Here is a 21,481-nt window from a genome sequence, read left to right on the forward strand (position 1 = left end):
CGTCCCCTCCTCGGGACGTGGGCCCAGCCTGCCCACTGGGGCCTCCTGCACAGAGAGCCTGCCACCTCTGTGGGACACAGGGCAGTCGTGCAGAGGCCCAGGTACGGAGGTGGCCGGGAGCCCTCGGGCTGGGGTCTGGTGTCCCAACCGCCCCCCTTCCCCAGGAAAGGTAGGGAACGCTGAGCCTCAGCAGCATGCTGGTGCGTCACCCAGGGCAGAGAGGGCCGTCTGCTCCTGCCCAGTGGGTGACAGTGCCCTCCTGCCCCACGAAGGAGGGGTGCACGCACAGGGTGACGCTCAGCAGGAGAGGACTGCTTCAGAATGGGGTGCCCCAGAGCCCGGACGGGGCCTAGTCTGAGAGTTGCCTGTCCGAGAGCCAAGCCTCACCTATAAAATCCGCCCATCCAACCACCACCAGTAAGTGTTAGGGTGCAGATTTGTCCAGCAACCTGGTTGGTGGAGGAAGGAGGCCCGTTGGGCTGGGGAAGCCCCCGGGCAGTCATGGGTGGTAAGCAGCCACTCAGCAGAAGGGCTGGTCAGCACGGCCCCTGCCACTCAGGGTGCGGTTGCGGTTGCGTCTGGCCTGCCTTTCTCTCGGCCCCTGCCTCAGCGTGCAGGGCTTGGGTGGCTGAGCTGAGGCAGGGGTACTGGCACCCGGGTACAGCAGCCTTCCTCGGGGGCCCTTGGCTGGCCGTGCCCCCTTGAGGGGCTTCATGGTGGGACTGCGATTCCACAGAGTGGCACTGTCTCCTGCCTGTGCCTCCTCTGCCAGTGAGGCCACTGGACCTCAGGGGGTCATCGCTTGAGTGCGGTCAGCATCCAGGGGTGTGGCATGCAGTCTGTCCTGCAGAAGGCACGCCCGTACAGCCGGGTTCAGAGGCTGTGTGGGACCCAGGACGATGGGCCCAGCAGTGGGTTGCTCAGCAGCGATGTTGCATGACCCCCTGGCAGTGGGGACAAGCCAGCAGGAAGAAAGGGCCAGCGATTTGAGTGTGAAGTGCGTGAAGTTAGAGGTGATTTCAGGGAAGAACAAGTTCAAGTTCAAGGGGCAGTGAGGCTGGCAGCTGGCAGGACCCTGCATGGCCCTGCTGTCCCCTGAGCATCTCTGCCAGCTCTCCGGGCTCAAGGGGGGGCGCCATCTCTGGGGCTGGGAGCAGTTCTGTGTCACTGAGTGGTGGGAGCCCTCCACCTCCCCCAGGGCCACTGGGCTCCAGCCTCCCTGAGGCCCTGGGTGGTGGACAGGTGCCATCTCCTGATGACAGGGATGCCCCACCCTTGAGCCCTAAGTGAATACATCCCCCCTTTATGGCAACTCCCTTCCACTCATTCTCCTTTTGGAAAATCTTACAGAACCGATATTTTCCTAAATTGTAGCTGGAGAGAGCGAAGCGTCCAGAGGCTGTGTGCCACGTCTATCGGAGCAGCTCTAGACCCTCCCGTGGCCTCCTTGCTGCCACCTCAGGGCCTCCCTGACCCGTTCCTCTCCCCATGGAGGGACCTGACACCCAAAGCCCTGTAGACAAATGGACAGACAGACTGACACACTCGCAGGGCACTCTGTGTGGCCTCCCACTGCCACAGTGGGGCGAGCCCTGCCCTGCCTCTGGGCGGAAGGGCAGGTTCTTCTGATGCTCTGACACATCAGGAGTTGCTTATATCTGGAGGGCCGACACCCAGCATCCCGGACCTGGCTTAGGGGCGAGCCTTCCCCCACTGGAGCAGGCAGGACCGTGGGGGGCCCCTTTCCACCCTGGGGGTGCCACCCTCGCTAGTCTTGCTGGTCCCCAGACCTGACCTCGGGGCCCTTGCTGTCCCTGGCCTGGGTCACTTGGGACTGCCCCTCTCATGCTCCAGGCCACCTCCTCCGGGAGGCCCTCTGTCTTGCCCCCTTGAGGAGGGAAACTAGCCACTCTACGGCCAGATTCATGTGCCTCAAGCACAGGTCCAGGAGAGCAACACATGGCTGGCTCCTCGGTAAATATATGCTGGGCAAATAAACTTTGCAGATGAATGAAGCACATTCACCATGGCTGCGTTGCCAAGGGGTCAAGGCCCCCTCTGTGACCTCTCACCCCAGCACCCACCTCTGCCCTCCATCCAGAGTGACAAGCCTGTGTTCCTCCTTCCTCTTACATTTTGGGCTTCTCATCCCCGGAAGACTAGAGCCTTTTCAAAGCCCTGGTCTCCAAGACTGTGTGCACGGGACATACACTAGACCCGAGGCAAGAAATGTGCTTTCCTTCCCAGCAGCTGGCTGCCCGCCCTCGTGGTGCTGGCTGCTGTGGCAGTGGCCACAAGTACGGCCAGAGCGTGTGAGCTTAGGGCCATGGGCTCCTCGTCTGGGGAGGCTCTGTGCGTCGGGCGCTGGTGTGTCATCCCTTCTTCCCAGTGGGTAGGTTCAGGTGCCAGCTATGGATCTGTCAGACCGGAAGCGCCTTTTTCATACAGAAATAAAACTCCTAAATAATAAACCCAGCGTGTCCATGATTTCCAGACAGCTGTGGTGCCCCGATCAGTGGGAAGGACCCACCAGGAAGAAAGCCAGGTGTTGTGACAGTGCCCTGGCAGGGCGCGCAGAAGTCGAGGGGCAAGGGCGCCTGCCTCCGCGTGCTGTCGCCATGGTACCCCAGCAGGGGCACTTAAGGGAATCAATTTTGGTGAAGTTCTAAGGAAAGGGAAAGCTCGGCCCCCTATCAGCTCATGGTGCAGATGCTTTCCCAGAAAACTCAGTGCACATTAAAAACTGGGAGAAAGTGTCTGTAGGTAAAGCAAGGGTGCCCTGCGTCCATGCCCTCAGGGGAGGGTCCCATGCCCTCAGGGGAGGGTGCCCGGTCCTGCGGGAAGACACTGATACAGACTATGCAGAAGCCGCACGGTGTGGGGCCATCCCTCGCCTCCCCTGGGGGGACCGCCGCTCCCAGGACACTGCTGGGTGCCTCTGTCCTAACCTGACGGGACGTGGGCTGGGCCGGGCCCTCCCCTCCCCTCCCCTCCCCCTCTCCCTGTCCCTCCTCCTCCGCCAGTGCAGAAGGTGAGAGCCAGCGTGTGCTTCCAAGGGGCACGCAGGATGGGTGCACAGCTCTTGGGACAGCGGCTTCTCTGGAGGCGAGTCCTCCCGTTTTCAAGCCGAGCTTTAATTTGATCCTTTAAGGAAATACGTGATTTCAGCTTTCCTGTTACCAATGCAGTGACGGGAGCCCCAGTCTCAGCTGTTTCTCTGATAACAGTTACTGGTCAGTTTGAGACGTTGCACTGAAATGGGCTGGCTTGCCCAGCCGTGTCAGGCACGCGTGAACAGGAAGCATGTCCCTGGAAGTGCCTCAGGGTTTACCAGCCAGCGTTGGGCTGGTGCCGGCCAGCACGGCCCCCCTCTGCAGGGTGCCCCTCAGCTCTCCTTGGTTGAGGGCTGGGTTTTGCTGCTCAGATTCCTGCAACCCTTGCAATTTGCAATGTGCTCATTCACCACCTGGCCTGGCCTGGGTGGGGCCAGCCCCGGGACCAGTGACAGCGGCCGGAGAGTGGCCCTGTGACCTCCCCCAGCCAGCCGGGGAGAAGCCCTGGCCGGCCAACCAGTCAGTGTCCTCCAACTCTGGGTTCTGGTCACACTGGGGACCCCACAGTGAACAAGGTGGACGAAGTCAGGCTGCTCATGTCCTGAGTTGCGCTAGTTGTACGTGCAAGGGGTGGGGCTGCCCACCTGGGCGTGGATGGGGCGGGGCGAGACGGGGTGTGCGGGGAGGACGGAGGAGGAGGGGGCGTGCAGGAGGGGCAGGCGGGTGGGGTCAGGGGTGGGGCGGGGCCAGGACGGGCAGGTGGGCGGGACCAATGCTGGTGGGCGGGGCCGGGATGAGCCGGCGGGACGCGCCTGCCCTCGGGGAAGGGGGCGCAGGGGCGGGAGCTGACTGGCGCGCGCTGGAGGCGGCGTGGTCCGGGGAGCTGGGGTGCCCCGAGGTCGCAGTGCGGGCTTGTCTGATGGAGAGGCCCGTGGACCTTCGGGTGGAGGTAGGGAGGCTGTGGGGCGGTCTCCTGGGAGCGCAGGAGCAGAGCAGAGCGAGCGCGGTGGGCGGAGGCGCCCCTGCCGTGCATGCAGGGGTCGTGGGCAGTGGGTGGTAAGAGAAGGGACCCCCCAGGCTTCCAGCTGAGGGGGAGGGTCAGGGCCTGTAGGCCGGGCCCCCCGGGTGGGAAGGTCCTGGGTGGGCGCCTTGCTGCACCTGTGCCTAGTCCAGGCGCCGCTTCCATCAAGCGCCCCTTTCGTGCGCACGAAGTGCAGCGGGGCTGTCACAGCATACAGGCCACGGAGACGGCTTCGTGGGGGCTGGGGACCAAACGTTCACTGGAGTAAATTTACTAGAAGTGGGATGGGAGGGGTCTGGGGCGGAGGAGGCAGACACCACCCTCGGGATTATGCCCCACAGGGAGCAGAGACAGGTCTGCTGGCTGGGAGGGTGTGGTGGCGAGACAAGAGGCGACAGAAAGCAGCGTTTGTGCTGCAGGAACCCCGGAGCGCTGCGACCTTTGAGTGGCAAGCGCAGGGTTCCCGGTGCCCCCCACACGCCTGGCAGCAGGGGGCCAGCAGGGAGAGGAGCAGGGGACCAGGCTGGACCCACCCGCACCCGGGACCCGACCTCCGCACGCCTGTGTCCTGGACGCTGGGTCAGAACCGCCTTCCTGTGAGGGCTGACTGATGCCCATTGTACCGATGGACTGGGTCTTGTTCATCCACCCGTCTGCGGTTTGAGCTAGACCAGAAATCAATCGATCTGTGAAAAACGGAGAAGACACTGCAGCGTCCCCCTGCGCTGTGTGGGCCTGCGTGGACGGGACGCGGGGCCACGGGCCGGCCTCGCTCCCCTGCTCCTGCTGCCCGCTCTCCGGTTCAGACCAGTCCCAGGTGCCTTCACGACGATTCCCCTGGACGCTGGAGTGTCGGTGTTCTTCGTTCATTTTTTCCAGTGGACTGCTCCTTCGGTGTGAAGGGGAGGTGAGGCCACTGCTTCGTGCAAAGGGACCGTGCTGCTCTCTGCCTCCGTCGGCCCTGTAACGGGCTGCGGGTGACTTTGGGAATGGATGTGACGCCGCGTGGGGGAGTTTTCAGAAAGCATTTGGTGTTTTTGTTGCCGATTTGATTTCTGGGATGAAAAGCTGACCACTGTTAAACACATTCACAAATGGTATTGTCCCCGGGTGACTATTTGAATCACAAGGAGAAAGAAAGGCAAGGCTCAGGACTGCAGGCTCACGGAGCACCGTCAGGGTCGTGGTGCCTGCGCCCGGGCAGGCCAGCCACTCGGGCAGAGAGAAGAGCGGCCGGGGCGTTCCCCCTACAAAAGGAAAACAAGGAAACAAGAAAGTCTTTAAAACATTTGCTGACTTTTGTAGATCAGTGCCAAGACTTGGGATGAACAAGGCCGAGAACCCATCAGGTGGGGGCTCGGGAAGGGGGCTGCCCCAGAGCCGGGCCCCCGTGTTTTGAGTGGGGCCGCAGGTGCCCACCCATCCTCCCCCACTGCGGCGTCCCACCAAGCTGCTTCACCTCTTGCCTCCACCCCCACCAGGGCCTGCCTGACCCTGCTCTGCCCTGCCCCCCAGGGTGGCCCAGCCCCAGGGCCCCCCACTCAGCCAGGGCCCTGCAGGAGGAGGCCGGGCTTCCCCTCCCTGGGACAGGTGGACCAGCTCCTCCTGACGCCTGTCCCAACGTCCCTGGACAGATGCCAACCTGGCCAGCCTCCTGTGGGAGCCACCGCCCCGCCGTTCCCACTGGCCTTGTCTCCTGTGGCTGGGCTGAGTGGACCTCACTAGAGGTGGCTCTGGGAATGCTCGCCCCCACCCATCCCTGGCCCCGGCGAAGCATGCAGAGTGGCCGTGAGCCTTTCAGACCCTGAGAGGCCTCTTCACTGCCTTCAGCTGTGAGGCCTGAGCCTGGACTGAGTGGGGGTGAGGCTAGGTTGGAGCCCTAGACAGAGGCATGACCTGTCTGGTTCTTGCTCCTTAAAACCGATGTCTTCCTCCTTTCCACGGAACCAGACTGTGGGGAAGCCTTCCTGGCTTGCTGTGACCTTTGTACACACGGGACCACAGCCCCGACGTGGCTGTTCGGGGCCCTGAGGGCAGACATCCGGGGCCCGTAGCAGGGCCCTCAGGAGCTCTCAGCTCCAAGGTGGGGGGGCCGGGCTCCTCACTGTGTGCATCCCCACAGCCCCTGACCGGGGACCCCAAGTGAGGACAGTGCCCTGGCGGAGGTGCTGCTTGGGGTGAGAGGTTGGCCAGGGCAGATAAAGCCATTCTGCTGGGTCAGAGGTGCGGAAATGAGCCAGGTCAGCCCCTGGGAGGACAGCGGGGGCTGGCGACTCAGCTCGCTGTAGTGGGGTGCTGGCCACTGTCGCTTGTGTGTGGCGGAGACTCAGCAGTGGGGAGGAGTCGGCTCACAGGTGCCCTGATGGAGGCGGACCGGGGCATGCTGGGCCAGCTAACCAGGAGGGGGTGTTGCATGTGGCTGGTTGGGGGCACATTTGGCTTCTTCTGGTTGGCCCTGAGTTAGGGGCAATAGTTGGGGAAGCTGTTGGTTATGGACACCCCTGGCCAGCAGGCAGATGGCTGCAGGGTGGTGGTCTGGCTTCCAGGCCAACCAGCATCAACTTCCGGCAGGCGTGACTTCTCCATGCAGGCCAGCTGCCTGGCTGGGGCGGAGGCAGGGCCGGGTCAGTGTTCTGGGCCGGCTGCTGCAGATCACAGGTCAGAGGTCTGGTTTCATAGGTGGCCTGGCCATTGTTTGTCTTGTGTGCTCAACCTTGAGGCAGTAGGTGGTTTGACTTCATTAAAGGCGGGTGGTAACCACGATTAAGGAGACGGCTCTGCTCCTGGTGGAAGGAAGATGGGAGGGCAGGCCTGTGTGTTGCCTGAGGGCACAAATGGGAGGCAGTAAGCCCTGGCCAGGGCTGGTGGCCTCAGGTGGGGGTTCTCAGCACTCGAGCCAGAATGTAGGGCCATCCTGAGTGCACAGGGGAGTCTGGGAGGGGGCAACGGCTTGCTGCCTCTCCAGGTCAGACAGAGACAAGGACAGATGCCCTGTACACATGGGGCTGGCACTTTACCCACGTCCTGGGTTGAGTTCACCTGAGGGGGCCAGGTGCTGGCTCTGGGCCAGGCTCCAGGAGGTGGACGGGATCAGGTGGAGCTCTGCAAGCAGACCCCTGGGTGAGGATGGTTCCCTGCGCTCAGGGTTTCTGCAGCAACAGGCTGATCGTGGCCACCGGAGACCTGATGTGACCAAAGCTCTCCCCCGGGCACCGGAGGGATGAAGCCACTGGCATAACTGGGTGGGCCTTCTTGGAAGGGCAAGGCCCACCTCTGGGCTCCAGAGGGAGGGCTAAGTGATCATTTCTGAGCCCTGTCAAGCGGTGGGATCACCAGTTCCTAACTTCAGAGAAAGACAGACTTGAGCCTGAGGTTTCTCCAAATGGGGGGTTCACCGTGGTGTCTTCCTGAGCAGCCCCCCGTCAGCCAGGGGAAGGCGAGCAGTGGCTTCCCAGCCCACTGAACCCCAGCACCAGCTAACTTCGAGCAGCACGCGGCCATCCCCCGGGCAGCAGGGATGCCAGAGCCCCCCCCCCCCCCAGGCTCGCAGAGGGGCCGCGGCCTGGATCCCGCCGACTCCCGGGAGCCTCCAGCCTGGACTGAGCAGGGCAGGGGTCAGCCACACGCTCAGAAGGAAAAGGCCCCTCCCTGAGGGGTGCGCCCCAAGCAGGGCGGTCTGAGGGCGGTCCGGGGGCCGGTGCTCCTGCCCAGAAAAGCACCACCTTGAAGCCCACCCCCGCGCCCATCAGAAGGTCGGGGGCCAGGGCCAGGCAGGCTTAGGCGGCTGCACCCTGAGCCGTGTCTGGGCAGAGGGTGCTGGGTTCCCGGAGCTCACTGTCCCCACCCTGCGGCTCCCCAAGGACCGAGCCGACCCCACATTCCCAGCCCCTCGCCCCGCCCCGGGCCGCCAGGCCGCATGCAGTACTCACTTCCGAGCACAGGAGGGCGCCGCCGGCCAGCGCATTTCTCAGTTCGGAGCTGGCGGCTGGTTTTGTGCAGCCCGTGCAAAGCCCCGCGCCCCGCCTCGCACGGGACCAGGGGGATGGGGACAGGCTGGGGACCGGGAGGCCGCCCACATCGGCAGCAAGGCCTCGACAGACTTAAGCAGAGACTCCTTCGGGCCACCAGGAAGAGAGCCACACGGCACGGAACCGAGCAGCTGCTAGGGTTTCTGTGCCACCCCGAACCCACACCTGGCAGCCCAGCCTGTGCCGAGTGCACTGCTGGGCAGCAGTGCAGCAAATGCCCAGAATCCTGGCTCCAGGCACTGAAACTTCAGAGGTGCCAGGCCAGCCCTCTAGAAAACCGAGCTGCAGAGAGGGCGGTGGCCTGGAGCAACCTGCCACGCTGTGCACACGTGGGCACCAATCCCAACAGGAGGGAAGCCGCTGTGAGGGGGTCTGGAGAGTATTTGTGCATTTGCTATTGTTTATGGACATTATCAAGAGAGGACAGAACCCAGAGCCCCTGTGCTTTGTGTCCCTGTCGTTAAACCTGAGGGTCAGAGAGGACTTCAAGTGTTACAGTCTGGCTTCATTACATGATGCTGGCAGCCGGCGGAGTGTGTCGCACACAGGCTAATTTGTGTACGTTCGATTTTCATTTGAAGCCAGAAGTGGCTCCCTCGGTCGTGTTCAGAGACTTGCAAATCAGCGACTTCTGCCCGAGCCTCTCCGTCTCCATCCCACTCACTTCCACGTGGCCTGGCTGGCGGCCGGTGCTGGCACCACACAGCTGGCTCGGATGCGCAGTTATCCCGCGAGAGCAGCCCCCGCGTCTGCACGGGAGCCGGGCTCCGGCGGGAGGCTGAGCCTGGACGGAGCTCGTCACTGCAGACTGCGGCCTGTCACGTGTGCTGCTGCCCGGAGCCGGAACGCGTCCCCCCGTTTCCAGCACGCGCCGGAGCCTCCAGACGCCCCGCGGAGCTCCTCCCCAAGTCGTCGCTGTGCCCTCAAGAGCGATTTCACAGCGTGGCCGTGCACGGGGCCTCGGAGGCTAGGACCAACAGGATGTATGGGCCATAAAGCTTGCTTTGGGGGCTTCGCCAGCTGATCGACCTGCAAAGGAAGACGACTGGCTGAGCTCCAGGAGGGGTCTGCCTGGGCCTTTGCTCTGTGAGGCGGGTGGTTGGTGCTGGGCTGGGAAGTAAGGAACACGCAGGAAATAGCCGTGTGTCTTCAGATAAGACCAAGCCCGGGAATTGCCTGGTGAGGCCGGTGGAGATGCCGCAGTCTGTCAGACACTTACTTGGCATGCGCCCCACCTTGCAGTGCAGAAGTGCCATAAGGATTTTAGGAGGAATCGTTTTGTTACAAGGTTTCCTTAGAGACACACTGAAGCCCATCTTGTTGCACATGCTGATCACAGACACTGTCCTCTTCCTTTCAGCTCACAAGATGCTGGCATCGGCTTCATCCTGGTCATAGACCGAAGGCAGGACAAATGGACCTCGGTGAAGGCGACCATCCTGCGAATAGCAGTAAGTGGTGGTGCCTGGGCTCTGTGATGCACACGCCTACTCCTCTCCGGGGCGGGGTGACGGCAGCCTCTCCCTCCTGGCGACCTGGCTGCCTGCGTGGGGCACAGAGCCACGGTGTGTGGCCACCTTGCAGCCCCAGCTGTTGGTGGCCTAACCAGGGCTGAGGGGCCGTGGGGGGGTCCACCCCCCAGGCTCTAGGGCACATGTGGGCCTGTCATTCTCAGGTGGGGAGCTCCTGGGGTGCCTGTCAAAATCTGAAAGCAGTTTCACTGGCTTATTTCGGACCACTGAGCATGTCAGGAGCTCAGGACCCCTCGTGTTCACCTTGTGACGGGACACGAGGCCCTGACAAGCCGGAGGGTAGGTGTGTCACAAGAATCTTCAGGCTGCAAGTTCAAAACTGTATTGAAGAGCTCTTCTAAGTGACTTTCTCCTTCCCAAGTGGGCTATTCTTTCTTGCGTTCCATGATTGAATCAGGATCCCCAGCCTTCCTGGTGACCCATTCCTCCATTTAGAGACCCGGGCTGCCGGCAAGTTAGTCACCGCCGCAGCGTCCATGGGGACATGTGCAGCCTTCCAAGGCCGCCGCCTGGGTGGCCATGGCAGTTTTCAGTCCACAGTCCCCGTTTCACAGGGAAAGTCCCATCTGCAGAAAGCCTCCAGTGTTATTTTCATCAGTAGGCCCCCCACTGACCATCACGCCGAGTGCAGCCCACACTCGCCTCACTGCAGCATCTGATTGTCCGCCAGCAGGGTGACCAGGAGGGACAGTGCCTGGGGTCCTTGGCTGTGATGGCCCCACTGCTCCAAAGCATCTCTTAAAATTCAGCCCCCGATGGAGTGAAATTCCCCTAACCTCTTGTTCGGGGTCTTGCGTTCAAACCATCTTTGGCTGATGTTTCCTGAGAGGCCGCCGTGCTGCAGAGCAGGGGCTGTGGAAGAACCGATTCCCCACCCAGGTGGCCTCACTACTTCACTTGACCTGAAGGCTCCGTGTCTGCTCCACTGTCACAGCCCACACACTCTGTGCAAACCTGTTCCTGGCCCGCTGGGCCACCGGACGCATCCCCTTTTCTCTGGCCCCACCTGCCACATACCTCCTATGCCATCATTTACCTGAAACAAATCAAAACACTTTAGAATGTTTCAAAAGTAGACATGTAATCAGCTTTCCTTCAGTTTAAATTCCTCAAAAATTATGAAATACTTTTGATATGCCATTGCCAGTTAATAGCCAATGTGTTCATTCCATTATTTTAAACTTAAAAATAAATTTACACACAATGTCACATGGCAGGCTAAAATAAGAATTAAATCATGAGCATCACTAGGTCAGATGTACACTGGACTTAGAACAGGCATTACTTAATCAGTAAGTTACGCTCGCTGGATACAAGAAGCTCCAGTCAAGTTGTTGTTCAAAAAGGGTAACACTGTTTTAATAACACCAGTTTTCAAATCTGAATAATCCAACCAGCGACTTTGCATCTCTCCACCATGGATCTAAATGACTGCTCGGGCCTGTCACTGTGTGGCATTGGGACAGCCGCCACCTCTTGGCCATGGTGTTCCCCGGGGGGCCAGCCCTCTCTTCCTTGGGGAAAGTGCTTCTCTGCCCCTGTGCACACCCACCTGTCCCTGGAGCTCCCTCCCTGGAACCCCGTCCGCATCTCACCCTTCCGCACCCCTCCCCTGGCCTCCCTGCAGAGCAGCCCCTGCTTTGCCTGGACTTGGTGGAAATACCCAGTCGTTGCTTGTTTGCATGCTGCGGTTCCCTCGAGTCAAGGCCAAACCCTGTCTGTACTCGGGTGGCAGGTGGCGGTGCCCAGCCCAGGGAGGGAGTGGGAGACAGCCTCCCCGAAAAGCTCCGAGTTCACCAGTCACTCCTGGTTAGACGGAAGCACTCCCAAGTACAGGAGTGCCTTCTGTGAAATAACGACTCACTGTTGAAGCCTGAGCCAGGCCTGCGGGGTCACCCACCAATTCCGTGACGCGGTCTGGGGCAGACCTGCCCACGGGCGCCAACCTCTCGGGCTGCCCAGCGCAGTCGCCCTTTTCCTTATCGCTGAGTTCATGGCCAGACGAGTCTCTGGCACATGCTGGCTCTTCTTTAAAACTGTCTCATGAAGATCATAACTGAAAAGTTGGTGTCTGTATTTAATATGTTGGCACTGACTTTCACGCAATGAAAATATAGGCTTTTCTATCCTTTTTCCTATAAGTCTCAGGGTTCCCAGTATGGGTTCAGAAATCCCAGAAGTCAGCATTTCCCAACAGAACTGCCAAATATTGCCTTTGAACTCCAGTGCTTTTTGTTGTAAAAATCTATTGATCGTAGTAATGTCAAAACTTCAAAGCACATACTCAGCACCTGTACTGACACTCTAGTGTGTGTCTGGCACACCGTACAGGGTACTGGGGACCTAAGGGGCGATGAGCAGGAAGAGCAGGGTGGGGCGCACACAGCCAGCAGGGCTAAGGGCCGTGGCCAGAGATGCCAGACGAACACACGGGGGCCTGAGACCGTGCGGAGAGCCCCCTCGGGCAGGCAGGGCACTGCCAGCCAGGCCCCAGAGCCTCTCCACACACGTGTCCTTCCCTGAGCCCGGGTGCGGGGTCTCACCTCCACCCTGGTTCTGCGGTGCAGATGGGAGGTGGGAGGCAGCCAGCAAGGGTGTCCCCATGCCGGGGAGCTGGGCGATGCCTCACCCAGGCAGCAGACCCAGACCGCCAGCTCCTGCGGGCCTGTGCTTTGAGCCAGGGGGCTTCGGGGAGGCTGCCACCTGGCGTCAGCCAGGCCGGCACCCCCACGGGCATGCCCACTCCTGTGCTGGCACTGCATCATGCACGACTCCGCCAGCCTGGCCCACGACTGCCGCAGCAGCTGGCCGGCAGCAGAGGCTCTGTGGTCGCAGCGTGTGGCCGCCCGAGTCAGCCTCGCAGCTTATATAACACATTCGTCCCGGCCTCATTTCAGCCAGACCACGTGTGCCACCTCCTGAGCTGAGCCTTCCTTATTTTGGCGCGTTCCTTTTCTGTCTTGGATGCGTCAGCTTGGCGCTGGGGGGGCAGAGTCCAGCGTTCCTGCATCAGCCTTGCTGTGCCATGAGCAGGGCTGAGCCAGCTGGGGCTACCAGGGCGCGTGCAGGCTTCCCCGCCACAGGCCCTGGTCACAGCGGGATCCGAAGGTGGGGTCCCGCTGAGCGCTCAGGCCCTTTGTCCAGTCGGTTCAAGGTCTGGAGTGTCCCTGGGTGGGTGTGTCTTTTATGAACACCTAAGTACACTCTCCTAGGATTCCATTTATAGTCTTAAGCCCGCCTCCTGTACTGTGTGCAGTGTGTGTGTGTCAGCATCCGGGTGTCGTGAGGAGTACACGTGTTCCTGTGTACGGCCTAATCGATACCCTAGAGTGTGCTACTCCAGCACGTTGCAGTTACAGTCGTTCTTCATCTACAGGGGCAGAGCTGTGGGTTTTGTGTGTAAAGCCAGTGCCCCCTATGTGTGCAGAAAAGTTACAATATGATCTGAGGGACTCCGGATTTTCAGGTCATCCAGTAAATTTTCTACACATGGCAAAGTAGTGTTGTGAAAACAATGCTGGTGCACTCCTACTGTGTGCAAGTTAGTAGGCGTCTCAGCACAGGCCAGTGAGCCCCCAGTGGAGGTGGGGGCAGGAGCAGTGGGAGTGCCAGGAGGACTTCCCGGCAGGGGCGACACCAGCAAAGAGCCGGAGAGCAAGAAGTTGTCCATAGAGGGGGTGATGAGCAGGCCTCTCGGGACACATGACCAAAGGTGGGAGGCCAGCGGGCCTAGGGTGCAGTTGGGAGCACCGGTGCCTGGGAGGGGGTCTTGGCTGCGCCCTCACCGAGGGGCCCGAGGGGCTGCTGCACGTGCCACAGCTCTTTGGGATGCCCCGCTCCAGCCACTGGGCTGCTGAGCTTCCTCAGAGCATGTCCACCTTGTGCAATAAGCACGGCCTGGCTGAGCAGACGGGCACTTGCCGAGCCCGCCCGGGAGGCGCCTTCCAGCCCCTGACGCTGTTGCAGAAGCTTCCAGGAGTCCCTGCAGTGCCCGAGAAGCTGGGCTTCGGAGGGACGAGCCCCACTCCAGTCGGGCAGGGGGTGGGGGTCTGCCTGTGAGCCCGGCCCCTTCCCTGCCCCAGGAAGAGCCTTCACCCCAGACCCTCCTTCCAGCCGTCCCTGCAGTTAAAACCGTGGCTTTGTTTGGTGCCTGTGCGCCCCCAGCTCTCACTACGTAAGGTTGACTCCAACCCAGAGAAAATTTAATTTACAGCTGTTTGTATTTGAAATATGTGATTGTACATGTCATCAATACCTCTCACTTGGCTAGGATCTCAGTTACCCTCTGTAATTCAGATTCCATAACTTAAAGCAGAGAAAAGGGGGACAATGACCATCTCCTATGGCAACGTCATCCTCAGTGGCGGGCGTAGCCAGGCTGGCGCCGCATCTCAGGGTGCAGCGGGAGCGTCCCACTGCCGGGGTACCGAGCGGAACGGCTGAAGGGCAAGGGCATGGGCTCACCTTGGAGGCCCCACTTTTCTCCTCACAGAGCCCCCCTGCCGTGACGAGGGAATCAGGGCGATAAAAGCTGTTTTGAAATTTGGAAACGATGACTCATTGTCACCTCCAGAAAGAGGCTTTTGTAGGGAGGTTTTCTTTAAATAGTGGTGGCCAACATCACAGATGGAGGTGGCAGGTCTGCAGTCCACTTGCTGGCAAGTGACCCAGAGCCGCCCTTGGGCTTGCGACCCATGGTATAGTGTCACTGAGTCTCCTTTCTGCTCAGAGGAGCCGGACTGTGAGTCCCTGCCCAGGCCAGCAGGAGCGGGCGCCGCTGGGAGGTGGCCGCCACCGGGTGCTGTGTCACACGCCCTCCCGGGCTGCTGCTGATGGTTGGAGCTCCCAGCAGAGGGGACGGTGGGACACAGGACCCAGGCTGAGTGGGGCACCATCTGCCTCAAGATAACACTGCCGAGGCCCGGCCGTGGGTCCAGTGGGTGGCCCTGGGTGACTGGTGGTGGCCGCGGCCGGGAAGACGGCACCCCGCAAGAGCCTCAGCAGTCATGTCCATGTAGGTGCCGGCCACTGGGGCCACAGGGGGCCTGTCCTGTGGGGCTGTGGCAGCAGCTCACAAACCTCCGGAGACCCATGGGGGCCGTGCCTGGGGGCTGCAGCAGGACAGGCCCCAGCCTGCCCCCACCCCCGTGACAAAAGGTCACTGAGCATGAGTGCCACCCTCAAGGCCCCGGGAGGACCGCAGCTCCATGGGCATGGAGGGCTCGCGCTGGCCCAGGGCACAGCCAGGCCACCGGCGGGGTGCGGAGCCTCTGTGAGCGGGAACAGTTGTAAACCGGGATGAGGCAGCAGATGTGGGGCGGGGGTGCTGGTGCAGACAGGCCAGGGGGGGGCGGGAGAAGCTCAGAGACGTGCAGGGCCTGAGGTGGAGCCCCCAGCACGGGGAGCTTCCCTCCCAGGTGCAGGGACGTCCCGCCAGTTCCAAGTGGCCCGTGGCCGGGCCATGCTGGGGCGAGGGATGGTGGCCTCGGGTCAGAGGGCTCTGTGGCAGGTGTGAGGTCTGGACAGAAGGGCCTGGGCAGGGGTGGGAGCCTCTTGCTGGCATGTTCACGGGCTTGGGGTCACGGAGTGCACCCTTAGCAGGGGACAGTGGGCAGCGGGGGTGCTGGGGCGGGGCAGGATGGCAGGAACCCCGAGGACAGAGGCCAAGGGTAAGAGGCCTGGGAGGCTGCCACGGCCGTGCCCAGGGCTCTGGGTTTCTTTGAGGTGTGGGGGCACCTCGCTGTCACGACACGGCTCATGTCTTAAAAGGGCCATGGTGGCTCGTGGCACTGGGTGCAGAGCAGGGCCGTGGGCAGGGGTCCAGGGCCAAGAGCCCAGGAAAAGTGTGTGTGTCGGGGGGGTGGGGGGCGCTCTGGACAAAATCTGTGGGGTAGACGGATGGAATTTAGGACTGCCTGTGGGGTGAGAGAAAGGGCAGCCAGGACAGCCCTGGCCTGGGCCGAGCACAGGCACGTCGCTAGGCTTGGGCGGGTCTCCAGCCTGGGGCTGCCTGGCAGACTGCGGCTTTGGCTGTGGGCTGTGCCCCAGGCCAACACCACCCTCCCGCACCCGGCCACTGGGAGGTGGGCACACCTGGGCCTGATGGCTAAGGCCAGTCCCAGAGCACCCTGCTGTCAGCTATTTGGGCAAGCTGCAGGGACGCGGTTCCCCTGAGCCAGGGCCTGAGCAGCGCTGTACCCGTGTCCCCTCCTAGGCATCAGCTCCTGGGCGCTCCTGCCCCTGAGACCCACTGAGGCAGAAGTTTGGAGGGCCCAGGACTGGCTGACCAGCCTGCGGCGTCCTGGCTGTACCGTCTGCAGGGCTTCAGGCTGCTGGGCTGGGCCTCCCAAGGGTGGAGCTCAGAGTAAATCTGACTGAACCACCCTCCCCTGCAATGGGCAGCAAGAAGGCTGCTAAGATCTAACGCCTCCCAGGACGTGGGCTGGCCTGAGACGCGGCCCCATGACTGGCACTATCCCCAGCCTCGTGCAGACTTTGAGTGTGTTCGTTATCCCGAGGGAGGCCCCAGTCAGTAATCCTTGTTCCCGGAGTCCTGTTAGCACCTGGGGACGCGGGGTCCCAGGGATGCCTGTCTTCACGGTTGGGAGGAGACGGCCAGGTTCCCTCCCGCCAGCGAGCTGCACCACCTGGCCTCACCCAGACATGGGATTGGGGCTGCCCCTCCGCACCCCGTGGGCTCGCGTCAGCCGTCCTGCAGAGACCAGCTGGGGTGCTGGGGTGACCAGGGACAGCCTCTCAGCCAGGACCTCCGGGCAAGTGGGCTTCCCACTTCCGCTCCACACAGCCACGGCCGCCTCAGGTCTCAGGGCTGTGCCATGCTTTGCTGTATGTCAGACTTAAGGTGCATTTAGCCTACTTACCCGGAAATCAAACTCAATAGCTTCAAAATTTCTCTTTTTATTAATGGGGCCTCCTGGATTTCAGCATCTGGAAATAGTCTGGCACCCGAGCAGCCTTTTCCTGGGTATGCACCATTGTCACATTTTGGGCGCTTCTGCAAGCCCTGTGCTGAACACTGTGTGCACCATTAGGTCATTTAACCCCCCAGAGAGTGTGTGGGGAAGGCACTTTGTTATCCCTGGTTTACAGAGGGGGAAACTGAGGCACAGAGAGGTAACTGAGCTGCCTGAGGTCAGGCACCTGTAAGCAGGGCTGGTAACAGTCTGTTCCTATCACTGTTGGGGGGCAGGGGAGGTGTGTGTGCCTGGGATAAGCTTACTTTAATTTTTAAGTCATATATATCTGTGTCTATTGGCTCTGTTTTTATTTGACAAGTGTCTTAGTTCCCTGGGGCCATCATAACAGAATTCACAGACTGGGCGGCTCACACAACAGGGATTTACTGTCCCAGCCTGGCAGCCAGAAGTCTAGCATCCTGTGTCAGCAGGTTGGCTTCCTTCTGCAGCTCTGAGGGCAAAGCCCAGCCCCCAGCTCCCAGTGACGTCGGCAACCAGGGCCCCCCAGCTTCTGCTCCACCTCCCCTTTCCCGCGGCTTTCTCCATGTGTCTGTCCCCGTGGCCCCTTTCATCAGGAAGGGTGCCTGGTCCCACGGTGCACCTGGTCACCTCTGCAAAGGCCCCGTCTCCACTGCGGTCACATGGGGCGCTGCGGTTGGGGCGCTGCGGTTGGGACGCGGGTGCAGCCGCGACAAGCACACAAGTCTGACTCACGTGCACAAGCATCGCGGCAGAGCTGCACAAGCAGGGCGGGTTTTCCCCCTTTCCTTCTAAGAAACAGTGACGCCTCTGGGAGTCTAGTGTCTGTTACCATCTCTATCTTAACACAGTGGTGATGTGTTGGAGCTGCGTGACCGGTAAGCTGCGTCCTGTGCCTGGACGGCGCCGTTGGCTGCGGGCGTTCAGCGGCCCCAGGCTCGGCCACCGCGCTGCCCACAGACGTCCCCACAGCCCTCCTGCTCTCTTGCAGGCGTCCTTCCCAGCAAACCTCCAGCTCGTGCTCGTCCTGCGCCCAACGGGATTTTTCCAAAGGACTCTCTGTGACCTCGCCTTCAAGTTCAACCGAGATGACTTTAAGATGAAGGTACCGGTAAGCACACTGCTTCCGCTCCGCAGGCAGAACGGGCCTGACTGCACGTGTGATCACGGACACGCCCAAGGTACAGCTGCAGCCCTGAGTCACCGAGTCAGAGCCGCGCCTGTGTGCCAGCGGGAGCTGCAGGGTTGACACACAGTTGACACACAGTCCGTGTGAAGCGCAGCCTTAGATGCACCACTGTGCAAGTGCATGTGCTTGGTCAGAGCTTGAGCCTAGAACATTCTTACAGTGGGTCAGGCTGAAGAACAACAGTCCCCAATAGGCTGAGAGCCATTGCCTGCCTCCTAGTGAGGAGTAACCCAGCCCTGCCAGCGCCCAGCACAGGGGCCAGGGAAGTGGGTTTGAGTGCCCCCCGAGCTGCCAGCCGGGGCCCAGAGGACCAGCCGCACCTCTTGTCTGCACCCCGGGGCACAGCCTCTGGAAAGGGGCAATCCCTGGCCTTGGCCAGTTGTCCTGTAAAAACAGAGTCTATGTAGAGGTCCATAAAACCTGTGCTCCAGGACGAAGCCTGTTTCTGTGAGGCCTGGCACCAGCCGCTGCCCTTCCCGCTGCTCTGAGCAGCGCTGGGTGGGGCACCAGGCTGTGTGCCCCCAGACGGACTTCATTTGTTGTCCAGTGAAGGGACATGCGAGGCCAGCCTGGGTGCCTTGTTACGCCTCCACATTGCCAGCAAGCTGCTCCTGGGTGGGGCCATGCGCCTGTTCCTCGGTGCACAGGACAGCGGCCCTCAGCCCGGCCGGGGCCCACATGTGGGGTGGCACTGGGCCTCTGTGGGCAGTCATGCTCTGCAACCCTAAAGCACGGGTTTGGAGTCTTGGGGAAGGCGCGCACGTGCCCTCAGCTGTGTGTCCTAAAAAAAGCCCCAGTTTTAATAGCCGATTTCCTGGCGATGGCGAATGGTGGAGCTGTGGCGTGCATGTGCCTCGCCTGGCTGGGGGCTGGTGTCCTCGGGGCTGAAATGGCTGCTGTGCGTGTGGGTCTGTGCACCACAGCCCAGCACCCGGGCTGTCCACAGACCACCTCGCGGCCCCGGGGACAGTGACGTTGGTGTGTCTGTTCCTTTACTCGCAGTTGGCAAGTAAACCATGCTAGCGACGGATCTCTGTGGAGATGGGTCAGAGTCGGCAACGGTATCTCTGGCCTTCCCGAAAATGGCCCTATTGGGCCAAATCAATGGGTTCTCAAAAACGGGTTTCACAGAATCATCACCAGTGACTTCCTGTCGCTGGCCCGTGTCAGGTGATTCTTTAGATTCATGGAAAGCTCGTCTGAGGAGGCCTCTGTTAAAGTACATTTTAACAAAATGTTGCGCCTCGGTGCTGGGTGCTGACCTCTGACCTCTGACCTCTGGGCTGTGGCTGGGTGGGTACGTGGGCTTGTCATGGTTAAATGCCAACGAAGCCTAGACGGGTGTTTGTGAAGCGCAGGACTCGCAGGGAGAGGTGACTTAATCCCTAGGCCGCCATCGGCCAGTCCTGGTCTTACTGGTCGTGAATCGGGGCTGCTGGGCAGCACACGGGCGCCTCCCTAGAGGAGCAGAGAGACCCAGCTGCTTTCCACCTTGAATCGCCATTTCAGCCTATTTTTTAAAAAACAAGATGACGCTTTGGGCAGAATTACTGGGGTTTGGGGCTCCTGTGGATGGTGGGAGTTGGCGTGCCCTGACCCCCCACCCATCAATGCCAGCATGCCCACATCGTGGCAGTCAAAGTGTCTGCAGACATGTCCAGGGTCCCCCTGCCTCGGTCCCTGCCATCGGGTCACGGGTGGCCTTCCTCCTCCAGGTCATGATGCTGAGCTCAGTGCCAGAATTACACGGTTACATCGACAAGGCCCAGCTGACGGAGGACCTGGGTGGGACCCTGGATTACTGCCACACCAGGTGGCTGTGTCACCGCACAGTGAGTCCCTCCCGTTCCTCCCCATGGGTGCTGGCCGTGGGCTGTGGTTCCCGTGAATCCCCAGCTGATCCACAGAATCGTGTCGCATTACACTGCGTTTTCTAAGGACATGTTCCCCTTGACCCAAGTTTTCTTTTCCAAGAATGAGGAGACAGTCTTAGTGGACCTCAGTCATCTAAAGAAATAACAAGAGTAATAAGTTTGGGAGCCCTTGTGCTGGTGGCCTCAGCACTCCCGACGAGAGAGGCCTGCCCTTAGCACAGTGCCAGGGCAAGGGAGCGTTTGTGGAGAGTGCCCGGCGTGTTTCTGAAGAAGCCACAAGGCTAAGGCAGCAGCAGGGCAGCCTCCGCGTGCAGCTCAGGCTTGCTGTGGTCCTGTCCTGAGCTCTGAAGATGCCCCGTCTCCAGGCGGGACGTCTGCTCATGTGTGTGCAAAGCTTTAAGGCGCTTTCCCTCCTCCGAAGGCGATCGAGAGCTTTGCTGTCATGGTCAAGCAGACAGCTCATGCGCTGCAGTGCTTCGGGACCGAGCTCGCTGAAACAGAGCTGCCCAATGACGTCCAGTCCACAAGCTTGGTGCTCTCCACACACACGGAGAAGAAGGACAGAGCAAAGGTCAGTGCGCTGCTGCTGGGCCTCGTGTCTCCACACAGCACGCTGGGGAGAGAGCCGGCAGGCATCCATAGGGCTTAGCGGAAGTGGTTTCAAAGATGCCTTGGGTGCCCGTGAGCTGGGAGATCTCTGGGGGGCAAACTGATATGCAGGCCGCAAGACACCCTGTGGTGTCGCCAGCGGGAGCCACTGCGGCACCTGAATAAGAAGGCGCTGGGCACCTGCTCTGAATGGGTCCCTGGCTGCCTGCCTGCAGGGCCCTCTCCCCAAGGGTTTCTTCTGCTTTAGTGCAACGCAGACAGGCCTCTGCCCCAGGGTCCCGTAGATAGCAGGGGCAGGGGTGGTTGCCTTGGAGAGGTCAAAGTAGGGTGGCCACCGTCCGCGAGGATTCACTGTTGCATCTGGCTTGGTGTGCTCTGGGGAAAGTGCGCTCCTGGCCATTGGACGCCGTGGCCACGGCCACTGGTGGTCCTCAGGGGCTGCCCTGCCCAGAGAACCTGCGCCCTTGGCTCCTGGCGGAGAGGATGGCCGTGGGTGCACACGGAGGGCTGGTTTCCTGTTACCCTCTTGTCCGCTCCCACTGCCCCAAGTTACCTGTGGCCCTAGCCCTGCCCTTGCCGCAAGCGGGGGGCACCTCCCTGAGTTCTCCTTCAAACTCGGGAGCCCATGGTCAGCGCAGGAGGGGCACGGAGACTTCTCCATGGCTAGTGCTGTGCCCACCTCACGGGGGGATGCCCCTGAGTCCGCTGCTCTCTGGCCTGGGTGTGAGCCGCTGTGCTCTTCCTGCAGGAGGACATGCGGCTGGCAGTGGGAGAGGGACAGAGCATCCTGGAGGCCATCAGGGGGCCCCTGGCCAAGAGCACAGAGCAGAGCCCGAACCAGACGCAGCTGGACAGCCAGGCCACCGTGCAGAGGTGAGGGCCCTGGGCGGCAGGGTGGGAGCCAGAGGCCCCACTCGAGCTCAGCGCCTCTCAGCGCCTCGTCCCCTCATCCCAACGGGATACGAGGAGCCGGGGTCTTGGGAAGGCTGCACGGAGGCCAAGCCCTGCCCTGCTGCTTGCAGCAGGCAGCAGCTCACGAGGCCCCGCGGGCCGCTCCACCCTCTTCCCCAGGCTCCTGGCACAGCTGCAGGAAACCGAGGCCGCCTTTGATGAGTTTTGGGCGAAGCACCAGCAGAGACTTGAGCAGTGTCTGCGGCTCCGGCACTTCGAGCAGGATTTCCGAGAGGTGAGTGTCCCTGGGCATGGAGAGCACAGTGGG

At 61.3% G+C, this 21,481-nt stretch overlaps 1 protein-coding gene across 10 annotated transcripts in view; it reads left to right on the forward strand.

The window, feature by feature from the left end:
- The window catches only part of MCF2L (MCF.2 cell line derived transforming sequence like), an 87,122-nt gene that overhangs the window by 43,165 nt on the left and 22,476 nt on the right, over positions 1-21,481 (forward strand). For all 10 annotated transcript variants that reach the window (XR_008994601.1, XM_036904771.2, XM_036904770.2 and 7 more), the window contains 6 exons: positions 9,463-9,553; positions 17,582-17,701; positions 19,495-19,611; positions 20,075-20,224; positions 21,011-21,135; positions 21,334-21,448. Coding sequence is in view for 9 of the 10 variants with exons in the window: in XM_036904771.2 (XP_036760666.1) it covers positions 9,463-9,553; positions 17,582-17,701; positions 19,495-19,611; positions 20,075-20,224; positions 21,011-21,135; positions 21,334-21,448 (718 nt within the window). In the remaining variant the exon portion in view is untranslated. The remainder of the gene's footprint in view (positions 1-9,462; positions 9,554-17,581; positions 17,702-19,494; positions 19,612-20,074; positions 20,225-21,010; positions 21,136-21,333; positions 21,449-21,481) is intronic.

The sequence above is a fragment of the Manis pentadactyla genome, chromosome 17 (genome assembly GCF_030020395.1).
Source record: "Manis pentadactyla isolate mManPen7 chromosome 17, mManPen7.hap1, whole genome shotgun sequence".
NCBI lineage: Eukaryota > Metazoa > Chordata > Mammalia > Pholidota > Manidae > Manis > Manis pentadactyla.